The sequence below is a fragment of the Pelodiscus sinensis genome, chromosome 23, assembly GCF_052426305.1.
Source record: "Pelodiscus sinensis isolate ZL-2025 chromosome 23, ASM5242630v1, whole genome shotgun sequence".
NCBI lineage: Eukaryota > Metazoa > Chordata > Testudines > Trionychidae > Pelodiscus > Pelodiscus sinensis.
In genome coordinates, this window is record NC_143074.1 from 16,770,835 (window position 1) to 16,789,174 (window position 18,340).

At 47.1% G+C, this 18,340-nt stretch overlaps 1 protein-coding gene across 1 annotated transcript; it reads right to left on the reverse strand.

The window, feature by feature from the left end:
- Positions 1–824: 824 nt before the first annotated feature.
- LOC149521746 (uncharacterized) lies at positions 825–5,426 on the reverse strand. The gene has a single exon (XM_089772997.1). It carries the CDS (start codon positions 5,118–5,120, stop codon positions 4,107–4,109), a length of 1,014 nt encoding a protein of 337 aa, XP_089629123.1. The 5' UTR covers positions 5,121–5,426; the 3' UTR covers positions 825–4,106.
- Between the last annotated feature and the right edge of the window lie 12,914 nt (positions 5,427–18,340).

An 18,340-nucleotide genomic window follows, 5' to 3' on the forward strand; every position in this document is an offset into this window, starting at 1 on the left:
TGGGCCTGGGGAGCAGTGGAGGACTGGCTGGCACTGGCTGCCTGGACATGGTAGGGCCACTGGGTCAGGGGCAGCGACTGCTGGCTCTGTGCTGGCAGGCTTTCAGCTGGCACAGGCACTGTGGCCAGAGTCAACCCCTTTAAGGGCTCTGGGGTTGGGGGAGAGGAGAGGAGTTTTCCTGGTTTGGCCCAAAGTGGCCACCAGGGCACACTGGGAAGGGCTGGAGGCCCCTTATTTCGAAATAAGTGTCTACACAGCGCTTATTTCGAATTAGCTATTTTGAATTTGGCATTATTCCTCGTAGAATGAGGTTTATCAAATTTGAAATAAGCGCTCTGCTATTTTGAATTTATTTCGAAATAGCGGTTTGGCTGTGTAGGCACTAGGAAAGTTATTTCGAAATAACAGCTGTTATTTCAAAATAACTTTGCTGTGTAGACATACCCATAGAGAATAAGACAAAGAACATCTTATTGCCTTTGTATAAATCCATGGTACGCCCACATCTTGAATACTGTGTAGAGATGTGGTCGTCTCATCTCACAAAAGATGGAAAAGCACTGGAAAAAATTCAGAAAAGGGCAACAAAATGATTAGGGGTTTGGAATAGGTTCCCCTATTAAGAGAAATTAAAAAGACTGGGACTTTTCAGTTTAGAAAAGAGGAGACTAAGGGAGGGGGGATATGATAGAGATCTATAAATTCATGACTGCTATGGAAAAAGTGAATAAGGAAAAGTTATTTTCTTCTTCCCATAACATAAGAAAGCGAAGTTATTTACCTTCGTGCAGTAACTGTCGTTCTTCGAGATGTGTGTCCCCGTGGGTGCTCCACATTAGTTCCTGTTCATTAGGTGCTGGGCTAGCCCCGGCGCCGCAGGATGGAGATGTTTAAAGCTGTAGTCAGCTGGACCGCGCATGCGCAGGGTGGGGGGTGGGCAGCTTGTGGCGTTCACGCTCTCCCGCGCTGCGCGATCTGGCCTCAACCAGTTCCTCGGACCCGCCTTAGGATCTGCAAAAGAGAAACAGACTCCGAAGCAGGGAGGCCGGGTGGGTAGTGGAGCACCCACGGGGGGGACACATCTCGAAGAACGACAGTTACTGCACGAAGGTGAGTAACTTCACTTTCTTCTTCGAGTGATGTCCCAGTGGGTGCTCCACATTAGGTGAGTAAGAAGCAGTACCCACCCGAATGAAGGAGGTGGGATTCGGATGTCACTATGTATGTAGAGAAGAGAGCACTGCGGATGCTACGGACGTATCCGAGACCCATCTAGAGTGAATGGCGCAGTGTTTAGCAAACGTGTCATAGAAAGACCAGGTGGCAGCTCTACATATATCAGCAAGGGGTATGCCTTTAAGGAAAGCAGTAGAGGTAGCTACTGCCCTAGTGGAGTGGGCCCTGAGGCATTGTGGAAGGGGAACATTTTGTAATGTATAGCACTGGGTTATATAGGAGCCAATTAAGTTAGAAATTCTCTGGGATGACAGAGGTTGTCCCTTGGATCGCTCCACGAGGGAAACTAACAACCCATTGGTTTTCTTAAAAGGTTTAGTACGCTGTAAGTAGAAGGCCAAGGCCCAGCGTACGTCTAGTGTATGAAGGGTTGCCTCGCGTGGAGATGCATGAGGTTTTGGGTGAAAAGCAGGTAGAACTATTGGTTTGTTAAGATGAAACTCAGAACAGACCTTAGGAATAAAGGCCGGGTGATGTCTCAGAATAACACTACTCTTGTTAAAGACGGTGTAGGTAGGTGAAGCCATTAGCACGGAGATCTCACTTGCTCTACACGCCGACGTGATGGCAATCAGGAAGACCAGCTTTAGGGTGAGAATCTGGAGAGATATGGTGGCTAGAGGTTCGAAGGGACGTGTTGTTAAGGTGGAGAGTACCAAGTCCAGATTCCACAGCAGAGTGGGGGCGCAAAGAGGAAGGTTTAAATTTAATAGATCTTTGAGAAACCTCTTAGTGAGGGGTGAGTGAAAAGTGAAGTTCCCTTTATCAGTTGTCTGAACGCAGTCAGTGCCGCGAGATGGACTCTTATAGATGCTAAGGCTAGTCCGTTCTGTTGCAGGTGCCTCATATAATCTAGGACGAAGGAGATCGGGACCATTTGAGGATCGAGGTTGCATTCAGAGCACCAAGAAGTAAAACGTCGCAATTTGGAAAGGTAAGTGACATGTGTGTTTTGTTTCCTACTGTGTATAAGAACATCCTTTACATGATCGGAACACAGAGCCTCAAGGCATTCAGCCAACTAGGTACCAGGATGACAGGTGTAGCGTATGTAGTTGAGGATGAAGGAGAGAGCCTCGCTTCTGGGTCAGAAGGTTCTTGATTAACGGTAGGTGATATGGTGGACGTCGTGCCAGTCGCATGAGAATTGGATACCAATGTTGACAAGGCCACTCCGGCACTATCAGGATGACCGAGGCTTTGTCAGACTTGATCTTCTGAAGGACTCTGGAATTGCTTGATGATTACCTGTTCTGTCCATTCCCTGTGGGGGCACCTAGTAATGGCCACTGTCAGAAGACAGGATACTGAGCTAGATGGACCTTTGATCTGACCCAGTATGGCTGTTCTTAAGAGCTCTGGTGAGGTTTGGAGTCGAAAACCAGAAAGAAAATGTCCTGACCTATATTGAAAGTAGAGAACACTTTTGGGGAGAAAAGCTGGGTGATGGAGATCCTGAACAATGTGTCCATGGAAGACAGCATTGTGAGGTTCTGACATGAGGGTGTGGAGTTCCAACACCCATTTAGTGGAGATGATGACAACCTTCCATGAAAGGTAAAGTGATGAACATGTTGCTAAAGAATCAAAGGGGTGGCGGATGGGAGACCTGTGAGCGCTGAGAGGACCAGGTTGAGATCCCAAGCAGGGACCAGGTGCTGGGCTGGTGGGTGGAGTCTATCCATACCCTTGAGAAAGTGCCCAACCAGGGGCTCACGAAAACAAAGCAACTAGCCTGTCACGTTACTGGATTTTGAGGGGAGCAGACAGATCACTGCTGCACCCATGGGGGGGTTTTGGCCCCAAAAATGGTATATAAAAGGGGGCCATGTGAGGTATTGAATAGTAGCTTACTGTCTGATAATCCTATGTACGCTAGTCATGTGATTGTATAATGCTTGTGTGTAAAATTATAAGCATGCACTTTGTATGGATATTGAATATTTCTCTGCATGTGGTTGAGCATTGGGCAGAGCCCGGCCTATGGATATGCTAATTAGCGAGGCCCTGTGGGACAATGGCACTCAATGGGCCAAGGACACACCTAAAGACTGAGGGCTGCTAGCAGGGAACACACGGACAGGCCACTGGCCAGGTGACCTGCTGCAGCCAAGAAGAGACCAGGAAGGAAGGATGTATAAAGAGGCCATGTGGTGGACTCCATCTTTTGCACTCAGCTCAGCACTTCATCTCAGAGGCTGCAATGCAAGGATCGAAGAGCCGGAAAGAACTGTGGACCCATCCTGATCCTAGGATGTGCAACAAGGACTTTTAAGCCAGCAGCTGTAACATCTCTGCTAGAGCCTGCATCGAGAACTGGGAGATTCGATGCATGTAATGTACTGTCCTTTAACAACCTTACTCTCATGCTTTTCTTTATTGTAGTAATAAACCATTAGATGTTAGATGCTAAAGGATTGGCTCAGCGTGATTTGTGGGTAAGATCCAGAGGGTAAATTGACCAGGGATTTGTGGCTGGTTTCTTGGAACCGGACAGAACTTGTTCGGGGTAGGTGGGATTGGGTTCTAACACCTCCCACCTGTATATGAGGCCCGGGGCCATCTGGGGCACGGATATTGCTAGGATGTCAGAGGGGTTTTGCTCATGAGGCTTCAGGCAGGCTGCTGAAGCGCTCGGTGGGACTGGTTTGTGGTCTGTTTGGAAAGGTCACCAGTCTGGGGGCTGTAAGGAGCCCCGAATTTGAGCAATTCGCCCTGAGCGGATGCCCTCAGCTGTGCCCAGACACGGCCCGGTCCGTCACACAGCCTCACCCGGGTGAAAGGCCAAAATAGCTGCCCAGTGAACCTTCAAAAGGGAGGTAGCCAGCCCACAGCAGGAGGCTTCTGGGTACATGTCTGGCTCTGTTGATCTATTTCCTTACTTCCTCTTGTGGGTATCGTAGTTTCAAGAATGCTTGTTGAAGATCTTGTAGGTGTTGGTCCCTGTCTGAGGGGTTGGAGCAAATGCGGTTGTACCTCAGTTCTTGGCTGTAGACAATGGATTGTGTGGGGCGTCCTGGATGGAAGCTGGAGGCATGAAGGTAGGCATGCCGGTCGGTAGGTTTTTGGTATAGGGTGGTGTTTATGTGACCATCACTCATTTGTACCGTGGTGTCCAGGAAGTGGACCTCCCGTGTAGACTGGTCCAGGCTGAGGTTGATAGTGGGGTGGAAGCTGTTGAAATCATGGTGGAATTCTTCCAGAGTTTCCTTCCCATGGGTCCAGATGATGAAGATGTCATCAATGTAGCGTAGGTAGAGAAGGGGCATGAGTGAGCAAGAGCTGAGGAAGCGTTGTTCCAGGTCAGCCATAAAAATGTTGGCATATTGTGGGGCCATGCGGGTGTCACCAAATTTGAAATAATTGTGTGTGAGGATAAAATTACAGAGCTCAGCCATCAGTTGTGCTGTGCCATCATCAGGGATACTATTCCTGACAGCTTGTATTCCATCTGTGTGTGCGATGTTTGTGTAGAGAGCCTCTATATCCATGGTGGCTAGGATGGTGTTTTCTGGAAGATCACCAATGCATTGTAGTTTTTTCAGGAAATCATTGGTGTCACGGAGATAGCTGGGAGTGCTGGTGGCATAGGGTCTGAGTAGAGAGTCCACAAATCCAGACAGTCCTTCAGTGAGAGTGCCAATGCCCGAGATGATGGGGTGTCCAGGATTTCCAGGTTTGTGGATCTTGGATAGTAGATAGAATAACCCCAGTCGGGGCTCTAAGAGTGTGTTGATTTGTTCCTGTGCTTGTGTAGGGAGTATCCTGAGCAGATGGTGCAGTTTCTTTGTGTATTCCTCAGTGGGATCTGAGGAAAGTGGCCTGTAGAATTTGGTATTGGAGAGTTGTTTGGCAGCCTCCTTTTGGTAGTCAGACCTGTTCATGATGACAACAGCACCTCCTTTATCAGCCTCTTTAATTATAATGTCAGAGTTGTTTCTGAGGCTGAGGACGGCATTGTGTTCTGCCCGACTGAGGTTGTGAGGCAAGCGATGCTGTTTTTCCACAATTTCTGCCTATGCACATCAGTGGCAGTATTCTATGTATAGGTCCAGACTGTCATTTCGACCCTCAGGAGGAGTCCATGTGGAGTTCTTCTTCTTGTGCTGTTGGTGGGAGGGTATCTGTGTGTCAGTGCGCTGTTCAGTGTTGTGTTGAAAGTATTCTTTAAGTCGGAGACGACGAAGAAATTGTTACTCACCTTGTGCAGTAACATCTGTTCTTCAAGATGTGTGTCCCTGTGGGTGCTCCACTAAAGGTGTCGGGCTTGTCCCAGCGCCGCAAACCGGAAAGTTCTTGCTAGCAGTAGCCCCCTCCGGAGGACCTCGCATGTGCAGAGCGTCCCGCGGTGTTCGCGCCTTTTCTGCGTCGCGCGGTCCGACTCGCCAGTTCCTCCTAGACATCTGAAATAGAGACAAGACAGAGCTCCGAAGCAGGGAGGAGGGCGGGTCATGGAGCACCCACGGGGACACACATCTCGAAGAACAGATGTTACTGCACAAGGTGAGTAACAATTTCTTCTTCTTCGAGCGATGTCCCCGTGGGTGCTCCACTACAGGTGAGTATGAAGCAGTCATCTAAACAGCGGGTTGTGCTTCGGAATTATCTGTGCACAGAAGAAAGAACTGCCTGAGCGACTGCTATGTCTGCCGCTTTGAGACGGTCAAGGGCATAATGTCCAGCAAACGTGGATGAGGACGACCATGTTGCTGCACGGCATATGTCCCGTAGCGGGACGTTCTTCAGGAATGCTGTGGAGGCGGCCATACTCCTGGTTGAATGCGCGGTTGGTGGACAGAGTAGGGGCCTGCCCCTAAGGGTGTAGCAACGAGTGATGCAGTTAACGATATGTGCCGATATACGTTGTGACGACAGTTGATGACCTTTAGAGCGGTTCGCCAGTGATAATAGTAATCGCGGAGATTTCCAGAAGGGACGCGTTCTGTCTAAATAGAATGCCAACGTCTAAGGTGTGCCAGCGGGCTTCCTCAGGTGTAGCATGTGGCTTGGGGTAGAAGGTAGGAAAGACTATAGGCTCATTAACGTGGAATGACGAATTAACCTTTGGCACGAAAGCTGGATGACATCTCAGTGAGACGCCCTGCTGAGTGAATACTGTATAGGGAGGATCGGCGGAGAGTGCCGCGAGCTCGGAGACTCGTTGGGCTGAGGTAATCGCAAGGAGAAAGGCAACTTTAATAGTGAGAGTCTGTAAATCACAAGTTGCAAGTGGTTCAAATGGTGGACGGGTAAGAGTGTCCAGTATGAGGGTAAGGTCCCATGGTTCTGAGATAGGCCTATGCGGTGGGTACAGATTGGAAATACCCTTAAGGAACTTCTTCGTAAGTGGATGAGAGAAGACAGAGAAACCCTCTATTGGAGCGTGGAAGGCCGAAATTGCTGCCAAGTGTACTCTTAGGGAAGCAACTGCCAAGCCTTGCGAATGTAAGTGAAGTATATAGTCTAGGATGCATTGAATATGTGCTTTGAGGGGATCGATGGTTTGTGACTGGCACCAAGCAAAGAAGCGACGCCACTTGTAGAGGTAAGATCGCTGAGTGCTGTGACGTCTGCTTTGTACGAGTACGTCCCTGACTGCTTGGGAACAGGTTAGCTCTAGGCCTTGGAGCCAGTTAGGAGCCAAGCTGTCAGGTGCAAACGGTCGATGTTCGGATGGAGAAGATTGCCGTTTTGCTGCGAGATCAAGTTGCTGAGCTGTGGAAGCTGTTGAGGTCTGGATAACGACATCTGCATGAGTTGCGTGAGCCATGTCTGGCGAGGCCAGAAGGGGGCCACCAGGATTACTGTCGCTGCGTCGGATAGTATTTTCCCTATTACCCGGGGTATCAGTGGAATTGGGGGAAAGGCGTATAAGAGATGGTATGTTCCCCATTTGAGCAGGAAGGCATCCCCCATCGATTGGCTGCCTATGCCCGCTCTTGAGCAGTAAGCGCGACATTTCTTCTTGTCGTGAGTAGCAAAGAGGTCGATTTCTGGGTAGCCCCATAGCTGGAACAGATTGCGGGCTACTGAGTGGAGGAGTTCCCATTCATGTTGGGATTGGAAGGATCTGCTGAGTGCATCTGCAACTGTATTGATCTTGCCGGGGAGATAGGAGGCTGTGAGTATGACACTGTGACGAATCGCCCAGTTCCAAAGGCGTACTGATTCCGCGCACAAGGTCCTGGACCTGGCTCTGCCCTGTCAATTGATGTAGTATACAGTGCATGTTGTCCGTAAGGACCTGTAGAGTGGTTCCCTGTATCTGGTGGGCGAAGTGGCGACAAGCGTTGAAAACTGCCCTGAGTTCCAGGAAGTTTATGTGGAGTAGGGATTCTTGGTGGGACCATAATCCTTGGACCCGATAGTGCAGCATATGTGCGCCCCAGCCTACAAGGGACGCATCCGTGGTAAGTTGAATTGATGGGGATTGAGTCCGGAAGGGGACACCAGCCAGAGTATTGGCTGGTTGGAGCCACCATGCGAGCGATTCCTTGACACAAGCAGGGACAGGCGTGAGACTGTTGATATTGGTAATGCCGGGTCTGTAGGCTGCGAGAAGCCAATGTTGTAGGCACCGCATGCGAAGGCGAGCGTGGGTTATGACATACGTGGTGGAGGCCATGTGGCCTAACAGCTTCAGGCAGGTAAGGTATGAGACTGTCGGGGCCGTAAGCAGGACGCTCGATAGGTCTCGGATGGCGTCGGCTCTGTCTATAGGTAGATACGCCATAGCGGTGGTAGAATCTAGTTTGGCCCCAATGAAAACGATGGACTGGACGGGGACCAGAGAAGATTTTGGTAGATTGATAATTAGTCCAAGAGTCTCGAAGATACCTTTTGTAGCGGTAACTGCGGTCTCGGCCTCTTGCATCGAAGGGGCCGTGAGGAGGTAGTCGTCGAGATAGGGAAAGATGGTGATGCCGGCTCGATGGAGGTACGCAGCTACGACCGCCATGGTCTTTGAAAACACTCTTGGGGCTGCGGATAGGCCAAAGGGGAGCACTGTGTATTAGTAATGATCGTCGCCCATGGTAAAACGTAGAAATCTCCTGTGAGCTGGGTGGATGGCAATATGGAAGTATGCGTCCTGTAATCGAGGGACGCGAACCAATCCCCTCTGTGCAGTGCTGGGATGATGGAGCCCAGAGTAACCATCTTGAATCTCTGTCTTCGCAGGTGGCAGTTGAGGCCGCGAAGATCTAGGATCGGTCTCCATCCGCCAGACTTCTTCTCGGTGAGGAAGTACCGGGAATAGAAACCTCAGCCTCGGAACTCAGGAGGAACTACTTCCACCGCACCTATGGTAAGTAGGTGCATGACCTCCTGATGTAGCAGGGATTCGTGAGAGGGGTCTCTGAAAAGGGACGGGGATGGGGGGTTGGTGGGAGGTAGAGTGGAGAAGGGAATGGTGAGTCCAGAGGTTACGATCTCCCTGACCCAACGGTCCGTGGTTATGGCGAACCAACGGAGGCAATAAGGGTTCAGACGGCGGTGGAAGAGCTTGGTTACTCGTGGTGGGGACTCCAGTACGGGGATGGTACGCAGACCCTCGACAAGTCCGTCAAACTTGTTGCCGAGGTTGTTGCTGGTTGTGATTCTTGTTAGGCTGTTGGCGGCGACGTTGGGGGCACTGCCTTTGCCTATGTTGGTCGTAGGGCCTAAAGCGTTGGTTGGAATAAAAAGAAGAAGAAGAAGGAGAAGGTCTTTGCCTGTTATACGGCCAAGCTCTCCTGCGCCTGAAAGGCGGAGTGTACATCCCGAGGGTTCTTAACGTGGTTCGGGAGTCTTTTCCGGAATGGAACACTTGATCCGTGTTCTGGGCAAACAGGGAGGCTCGATCGAATGGGAGGTCTTCCACCTTGGGCTGTAGATCTTTTGGTACAGAAGCCAGGTGGAGCCAAGAATCACGTCGCATGACGATCGATGTCGCCGTAGTGCGGGAAGACGAGTCGGCAATATCCAGAGATATCTGGAGTGCATTACGGGCTGTTGTGTAACCCTCCTGCACAATGGATTTCAGTACGTCCCTTTTGGAGTGTGGAAAATGTTGTATCAACGGCACCAACTTTGAGTAGTTATCGAAGTCATGGTTGGCAAGATGGGCGGAGTAGTTTGCCATCCTTAATGTGGCTGTTGCCGACGAATATACCTTCCTGCCGAGCAAGTCCAGACGCTTGGCTTCTTTGTCCGCGGCAGAATTTCTTGCTTGTGCGGACCTTGCCTTTTGCTGGGCTGCGTGGATGACGATGGAATTGGGCACGGGGTGAGTAAAAAGAAATTCTGTGTCTTTGGCATCAATAAAGTATTTCCTGTCCGTGCGTTTATTGGTAGGGGGCACAGATGCCGGGGTTTGCCAGATGTCATTAGCTACTTCAAGAATAGCGGCATCGAAAGGGAGAGCTAGTTTTTATTTGTTGGATTGCTGTAAGTTTCTAAGGAGGACATGGTGCTTTGGTGGTGCCCCGGAGGTACGTAAGTTTTGTGAACGTGCTACCCGTTTGAAAAGTTCATGAAATTGCTTGTAGTCATCCTCAAGAGGAGGTTCGTCATTAAACACCGAGTCATCAGCGGGAGTGGCCATCAGAGACTGGCATGGCTTCACCACACGAAGCGCATTTCTGTCAGCCGACGGTCAGGGCAGTGAGTGGTATGTGTGTCTGTACTATACACCCAAGATTTTAACTGCTGAGACCGGGGTCCCTTGTAGTGGGCAACCTGGAAGAGGTTGGAGGGCGCCCCAATAAGTGTAGAGAGAGAACTTATTACGCTTCAGATTTCAGCTGCTAGAATTCATAATTCCTTCGCAGCGGGCAGCCTCGGGGAGGCTGAGAAGCGCCACAACGGAATTTGCAACTTGGGTGTGACACAAATCCAAACGCCCAAGCTCTCCCTATATCTGTCCCTTTATGACCGGCTGAAGTTCTTTTAAATTGTGCTTGGTTCTATTACAGCAACTGAAGGAGTCAGGTTAAAGCTTAAACAGTTACAGGTTTATTTGAGGAAGCTTATAAATCATGTGGTTGCAATGGCTATTGTTCTATTTCTTAACTGCTGGCAAATAGATAGATAGATAGATAGATAGATAGATAGATAGATAGATAGATAGATAGATAGATAGATAGATAGATAGATAGATAGATCTTAAAAAATGGTTACAAGGAAAATAAAGATAGGAAATAGAAAATAATGGTACCAAATGACAGCTTAATCTTTAAAGAGCTCTATTCTATGCATGCACTAAAAACAAAAGGACACATACAGGTACAATTTTTACCCCTTTCTGCGTCACTCGGTCCCAGCGTGTCAGGCCAGGATCGGTCCCTCAATTCCTCGGAAAGACGAAAATACGAGGTGGGCGTCCCTGTGGACCTCAGGAGGTCAAACACCTAACCCGACCAGCAGGTAGAGGGCAGATTGACACTCAAAGTGAGTGTGTGCTGGGCCCATCTTATATACCTATTGGGTCACGTATTTTCTCTTTCTTATCGGTAATGCCAATTGATGCTGGTCTGTCTGCTGTGAGACCAGTTCTTACAAGGGAGTTGTGAACTTAATTTACACTTGTAAGAGAGAATTGAGATGATTAAATTTGAAGTACTGGACATTCTTTTCTCAGTGGGAAATTCCTCTCCCAGGGACTGTGTGTGTTCGAATCAACATAGGTGCCAGCCTGACACTTCTTGCAGCCTCGAGCTTAGCTTATTTCCTTAATCGTTACTCAGAGTCAGAAACTTGCATATCCTGGTCAAAGCAGATCAAAGCTTAATGGCTATGCTGATCTTCTTATTGTTTCTTCTCTGCTCTGTATACAGACATCTCAGAGGGCAAGCAAGATTGTTTGAGATGGGGGGGGCTGCCTGGCTACAATTTCTTAAATCCCGGAGAGTCGGGCACGTCTAGTGCGGCGGTCTCCGGGGGAAGACCAACTTGAGGAGCTCGTCGAAGCGGCCCTCAGGGGTTATGTCAAAGTCAGACAGGACTCACAGATTTGGCAGACTGCTCTGTTTATTTCAGCAAAGCTTTGCTAAAATGCATGGAGAAAATGTGAGTACCCTACAAGGTTCAAACCCCTTGATTTTATACAGTCAAAAGGAAGCCAAAATTAACAGGATTAAAAGGGGGGCAAAACTTCACATAATTAGTGTGAGGCTACTCAAGTACTCTTCATTTCAATATTAAGCACACAGCAATCTCCTGGCTATATCTCCCTGATTATCTGGAATTGTTTCCTAACACTTAATGTTTCTTTTCCTGTTAAACTCAGGCCCAAATTGGCTAGCACCTTGATCTGCATACCTACAATCAACATTAACATACTTTTCTTCTTCCTCTTAAAAGACAAACAGAATTCCTTTAACTTATTCAATTATTACAGCACAATTCATCTTTTTCTTACAGTATAATTCTTTCTACTTTCACAGTTATAACGGGAAGATTTTTTTTTTTAACTATTAACTACTAACTAACTAATCTAAGATAATAACTGACTAACACTATGTAGGAAGGGGCTAACTGGGAACGAATAGAGGAATAACAATGCGATTTCTCCTCAGGAGAGAAGCGTGTTCCAAGTCCCTCTGCGGCCGTGGACGGTTAGGAGGAACTGGCGAGTCGGACCGCGCGACGCAGAAAAGGCGCGAACGCCGTGGGACGCTCTGCACATGCGCAGTCCTCCGGAGGGGGCTACTGCTAGCAAGAACTTTCCGGTTTGCGGCACCGGGACGAGCCCGACACCTGTAGTGGAGCACCCACGGGGACATCACTCGAAGAAGAAAGTAGGCTTCCAGATCACCGCAGAACTGTATCATGTTTGCGAGGGTGGTGGGGCAAAAAGAGAGTCCCCGAGATAGGACAGGCTCTTCTGTTGGGCTGAGTGTGTGGTTGGATATATTGATGATAGTGCTGGGTGAGTTAGGGGTACCACAAATTTAGGAACCAAAATCTAGGAACAGAAGGGATTAGAAAAGTTTCACTAGGTGCAGCCAGGAATTTGAACATTAGAAGGTTATGAAGATCTCCCCACTTGTTCTAAATAGTTTGACTCCATTTCTCCATGTCAATCATGATTAAGCCTTCAATGAAGTCAATGCATCCTGATTCTTTCTCCAGATGCTTACAGAAGAACTCTGTCTCTTCTGGAGAAAAGTTACTTCCCTCTGAAAATAATCTGAAAACAAAAGGTGAGAAAAGAAAGTAACTGTCTACGATTCTTCCATCTCCCTTCAAAGAATACATGGCAAAGCAGTCCCTATTATATATATTTTCATAGGATAAAAATACCATTATAATACTAATAGTATATATTTTGAAAAGATTAACTTTAATTTTATTGTGCTGACTTGACAAATTGCAGAATTTAGGTAAGGAGACAAGGGGGGAGGGAGAGAAAGATAGAGAGAGGAATAAAACTGTACATACTTGGTGAACAGAGATTGCTACAGGAACAAAAACATTTACATCTCCCTCCCCTTTATACCTGCAAGCTTTCAGAAAGTCCACATTAGAATCTCTTAGTTTCCCCAAGGCTTCATCTAAATAGTTCCAGTAACTCCGCAGTGATACCTGGATAACTTCTACATGATTAAGCAGTTCGGAGTGCAGAGAGTTACTTAGCGCAACCAACCTAAAAGCAAATGACAAACCACAGCTTATTCAGGGAAATCTATGGAACAGCAGACACTCCTTTCCAAAGGCTGGGGTTTGAAGATTTAATCAGTCTGCTTTTGTTTCCCTTCCATTACAAATGTTTTGATGTGGCAGCAAACAGCATATACACTACTAGCCATCAGTCAACCTTACTTAACATGACTCTCATACAGGTGTTAACATAACCTAGCTTCTCAATTACTAATAGCGTCCAAGGTAGGTAGCCTGGCTGAAATCTGGATACACGACACAAGCTTTTCCTACTGTATTCTAAAATTATTATAAATTTCACCACTGACTTTAGTATCTTAGCTAGGAGATAAAGAAATGCATGAGATGCTTTATTTTTACCTATTCATATCTAGGCCCTAGTTTACCCTGAGGCTCAGTCTACACTACATGTTTTTTTGGCAGAAAATAGCTAATGAGGGACTCATTAGCGTAAGTCGTGACATCATTAGCATATTTGTGCACGGGGTTTTTGCGCAAAAAGAAGCATTGTGGACTTTTTTTTGTGTGTACAATGGCCATGGCCACACTGCTTGTTTTTGCACAAAAACCTCTTGCGCAAAAATGGCTCAGAATAGATTATGCAAATGAAGCATGACAAAATGCTAATCGGTGCTTCATTTGCATTGACTCTTCTGGCAAAAACTCGTAGCATAGACAAAGCCTGGGAGTTTAGTCTGAACACAGCCGCATTAGGTTGAATTTCTAAACAATAAGTCCACGCCACCAAGTCTGTCCGTCAACTTTATGGGCAGCTAAAATTGATTTCAGTACTTCTGCTTTTCATGAGTAATGCTAAATTCAACCTTGCATGGGTCACATGACTGTACATTAGACAAAAGAATTGGGTAAAGAGTGTCCCACTCAGAGTTATGGACCAGCGGAAGGTGAACTGGACAATAATTACAAAAAATCTTAGGTCAAATGTTCATACCTCAAACGAGCTGTGTGGCAATGAAATAGTAAGATAAACGTTTCAAACTATCCCAGTGGGAGAATGACAATGGTACATGCTGTTGTTCAGGAAATCTGGGATAAGGCAGATGCAAGATGCAGTCCACGAGTGGGAAACTACACAAATCATGAGACTCACAGGCTGTGTCTAGACTGGCAAGTTTTTCCGCAAAAGCACTTGCTTTTTCGGAAAAACTTGTCAGCTGTCTACACTGGCTGCTTGACTTTGCACAAGAACACTGACTTTGTAATGAACAAAATCAGTGCTTCTTTCTCAAATACTTTCATCCTCCCGTTCGGGCAAAAGCCCTTTTCCGGAAATGCTTTTGCGCAAAAGGGCTAGTGTAGACAGCTAAAAACTGTTTTGCGCAAAAAAGCCCCGATGGCAAAAATGGCGATCGGGGCTTTCTTGCGCAAAACCGCGTCTAGATTGCAATGGACGTTTCTCCGCAAAAAGTACTTTTGTGCAATAGCGTCCGTGCCAATCTAAATGCTCTTTTCTGCAAATGCTTTTAACGGAAAAACTTTTCCGTTAAAAGCATTTGCGGAAAATCATGCTAGTCTAGACGTAGCCACAATGTGCTTACTTGTCAGCCTTAGTGGAACTGAGAAAGGTGGTCTCCATGTCCTGGATCATTTTGTGGAAGTTCTTGCTGATGTCATTCTGATCCTCTTGGATTTTCAAAAATGCATTTTTCTCCTTGTTCAGTGCTTCCACCACCGCACAGTGACGCTCCAGATGCTCTTGATGAAGAAGCAGCTCTGCTGAGAGGAAAGAAGTCCTCTTATATAACCGTCACCTCAAGTTTGAAATTAGCTTGAGCATGACAACATGACCTATCCTCACTTCCATCACTAGTGACTATGGCTTACTTCAACAACTAGCTGCTATGCTCAGTATGTGGTGTGAAAACATGTAGGATTTCATGGGGGGGGGGGGGGGAGGAAAGGTGAAAACAAACCTGGTAAGTTATCACATCAGCCATGAAATTAGCACTGATAGAGGCAAATTTGCCTCTGTGTACCAGGCTTCCCTCCCATCTCTGAAAGTCTCTCTGACATCTCCTGGATTCATCTCAAACTCTGTGGCTGTGTCTAGACTGGCCAGTTTTTCCGGAAAATCAGCCACTTTTCCAGAAAAACTTGCCAGCTGTCTAAACTGACCGCTTGAATTTCCGCAAAAGCACTGACGATCTCATGTAAGATTGTCAGTGTTCTTGCGGAAATACTATGCTGCTCCCGTTCGGGCAAAAGTCCTTTTGTGCAAAACTTTGTGCAGCCCAGATTTGTTTTCCACAAAAAAGCCCCGATCGTGAAAATGGCGATCGGGGCTTTTTTGCGCAAAAGCGCGTCTAGATTGGCACGGACACTTTTCCGCAAAAAGTGCTTTTGCGGAAAAGCGTCAGTGCCAATCTAAACGCTCTGTTCCGAAAATGCTTTTAACGGAAAACTTTCCCGTTAAAAGCATTTCTGGAAAATCATGCCAGTCTAGACGTAGCCAGTATGTTAAAATATGAATTTCTCCTCTTTGCTCTTGTGCTACTCCCTCTCCCTCCTTCTTGGGCTGTCCTGCTGCGGGCGTGCTCCGCGGCTTTGCTCCCCGTCTTTGCTCCGCCACCCCCGTCTCCCTGGTCTGCTGGGGGGGGGGGGGGTACAGCTAGTGCCCCCCCCCCCAGCAGACCAGGCTTTTCTTGCCTACCCCTGGCGTAGAGCAGCTGGGGGCTGCTGGGTTGGTCCCGCAGCGCCGCTCCAGACCAACCCAGCAGCACCCCAGCTGCTCTGCCCCAGGTGTCCTGATTCAGCCGCTGCTGGTCAGTTTCAGCAGCGGCTGAATCAGGACGCCTGGGGCAGAGCAGCTGGGGTGCTGCTGGGTTGCTCCAGTAGCGCCGAGGAGCCACGCTACTGGAGCAACCCAGCAGCACCCCAGCTGCTCTGCCCCAGGCGTCCCCAGGTCAGCCACTGCTGAAACTGACCAGCGGCTGACTACAGAAAGCCCGAGGCAGAGTTGCTCTGCCCCAGGCTTCCTGGAATCAGCCGCTGATCAGTTTCAGCAGCAGCTGACTTGGGGATGCCTGGGTTTCTTAAGTTGAATCTGTATGTAAGTCAGAACTGGCATCCAGATTCAGCCGCGGTTGAAACTGATCAGTTTCAGCAGCGGCTGACGCCAGTTCCGACTTACATACAGATTCAACTTAAGAACAAACCTACAGTCCCTATCTTGTACGTAACCCGGGGACTGCCTGTATCTCAGTTTGCCTTTAAAATAAGGATAAGACCTTCCTCACACATATGCCATAAGGCTTAAATATTTGATCAAATGCAATATAAAATGTTTCTTATTATTTTTTGAAAAAGTCATATAAAGGGGTAGTTTTCAGATAACTTTTGCATGCTCATTTAAACTTTACCTCCAAACTTTCTGAGGTTTGCCAATTACTTAGGAGAGAAAAAAAAAGGACAAAGTATACTCTACTAACCGCTTCTTAAGCTCTATAAACAAGCTTTCTGGCATAAACACATCCATCAGGTGCACAGGAAGGCTGCATCTAGATTGGCATGATTTTCCGGAAATGCTTTTAACGGAAAAGTTTTCCGTTAAAAGCATTTTTGAAACAGAGCGTCTAGATTCCAGTCGATTCCCATTCTGTATGTTTGAAACTGATTATTCCTTCCTAAGTGGAGCACTTTGCATTTGTCTTTATTAAACTTCATCCTGTTTATCTCAGACCATTTCTCCAATTTGTCCATATTATTTTGAATTATGACCCTATCCTTCAGATTTGTAGTTGTTTTTTTGTTGTTGAAATGATCTTTTGTAACTTCTTAATGTTTCCTCAGTGATCCCTATATCCTCAAAGCAATATTATAATTGAAACTAGTTTTTCTTTCTGTCATTTAAAAACACACAAAGCAGAGAGTGATTTTCAGATAAGACAACATCTGCAAAATGCCTACTCATTCCCAGTTGGGTTGACCTAACAGGACCATTAATGCCAAGGAAGGATTCCAGTTCAGGATTTTGCAGCTGAAATATACAGAACACACATGGCGAGGTCAGACATGGGATGAGGGACACTAATTAGCTAACTTTCTTTAAATGTCTTGCCTCCAGCTGGCTACTATTCAGATCCACCTTACTGACATAAAAGGCTCTCTTACATTGAGACACTGACCATTAGGTTCTCCACTATGTACAGACCTGAAAAAAAAACACTGAGCTACAAAGATAGTGTTATATCATCATCTTGGGCTGACTATTAAATGCAGGAAGAAAACAGACCCCTATTGGAAAAATCTCTTTTTGTCTGTTGCTTCGAAAAGGACAGGAAAAGTGCATGAGGGAATGGTCATGCACTCATGAATGGGTTTTACCATCTCACATACAGAATCTACAGCTGCTCTAAATCTCTAATGGTACATATTACAGAACAGAACCAAACTAATGCAGTAAAGACCCACATCTGTTTTGGCTGTATAAACACCAAAAAGGTTTGAATTTGTGCTGAAACTGATTTACCTTTCTGAAGAAATTGAAAGATTTACCCAGCATTGCTTGGGTCTTTAGCTCAATTTTTGTTTTTCTCCATTTATATCACTTATATCATTGCGCTGGGGTGGGGCTGGCGAGGAGGGGTTCAGTATTCAGGCTTCTCTAGGGAGAGAGGACTCCATAGACTTCTCTTACCTCAACACCTTGGGGCAAGGGGAGAAGTGCCTGTTCATAGCTGCTGCAAAGGTCATGGCCAGGGGACGGGTGTATATCCTCCAGCTTGGGCAGGTGCAGGTTCATCTGCCCTCCTATGCTCCCATCCAGATTGAGGAATGCTGCAAACTGTGCACTTTTCCCTTGCTCCCTTATGAAGGGGAACAGCCAACAAAATTCCTGTATGAACTGGGGAGGAGGGAGGAGCTTCAGGCCCCTCCACCCTTCCTAACTCTGGCAGTGGCAGGTCCAGGTTTGTCTGCTCCCTGTGCTCCTCAGCCAGAATGAGGAATGCAACAAACTGTGCACTTTTCCTAATGAAGGGAAACACCCACCGATGTTCCATTTTGAAATAGGGGAGGGGACCGCCAGCCTTCTCCGCTCTCCCTAAAGGGCACGTAAGGAGTGGAAGGCTCAGGGCTGCGGCAGTCCTGGACAGAGGGACACATCCCCAGCCAGTCCATGTCACCTTCCTGGTGATTCCTGTCTCTTTTCTGTTTAGTTTTATAAGAACCAATCCCATTCCAGGCACATCCCATTTTCCTGGCACAATCAAACCCTTACCTTGCTTTAAGTTATGATAAGGGGAATCTTATTAGTGGTTTTAGTTCTTACCATTTAGGAAGAGTTCTTGAACAGACAGATGGACACATGGATTGACAGACAGATGGACTCTCAAATATACAGTAAACAAGTAGATTTACCTGGCAATTGCTCAGTTCCTTAACTCTATTAAGGTTTGTTTTTTTAATAAAAGGAAAATGCACATGCTTTTTTTAAATGATTGTA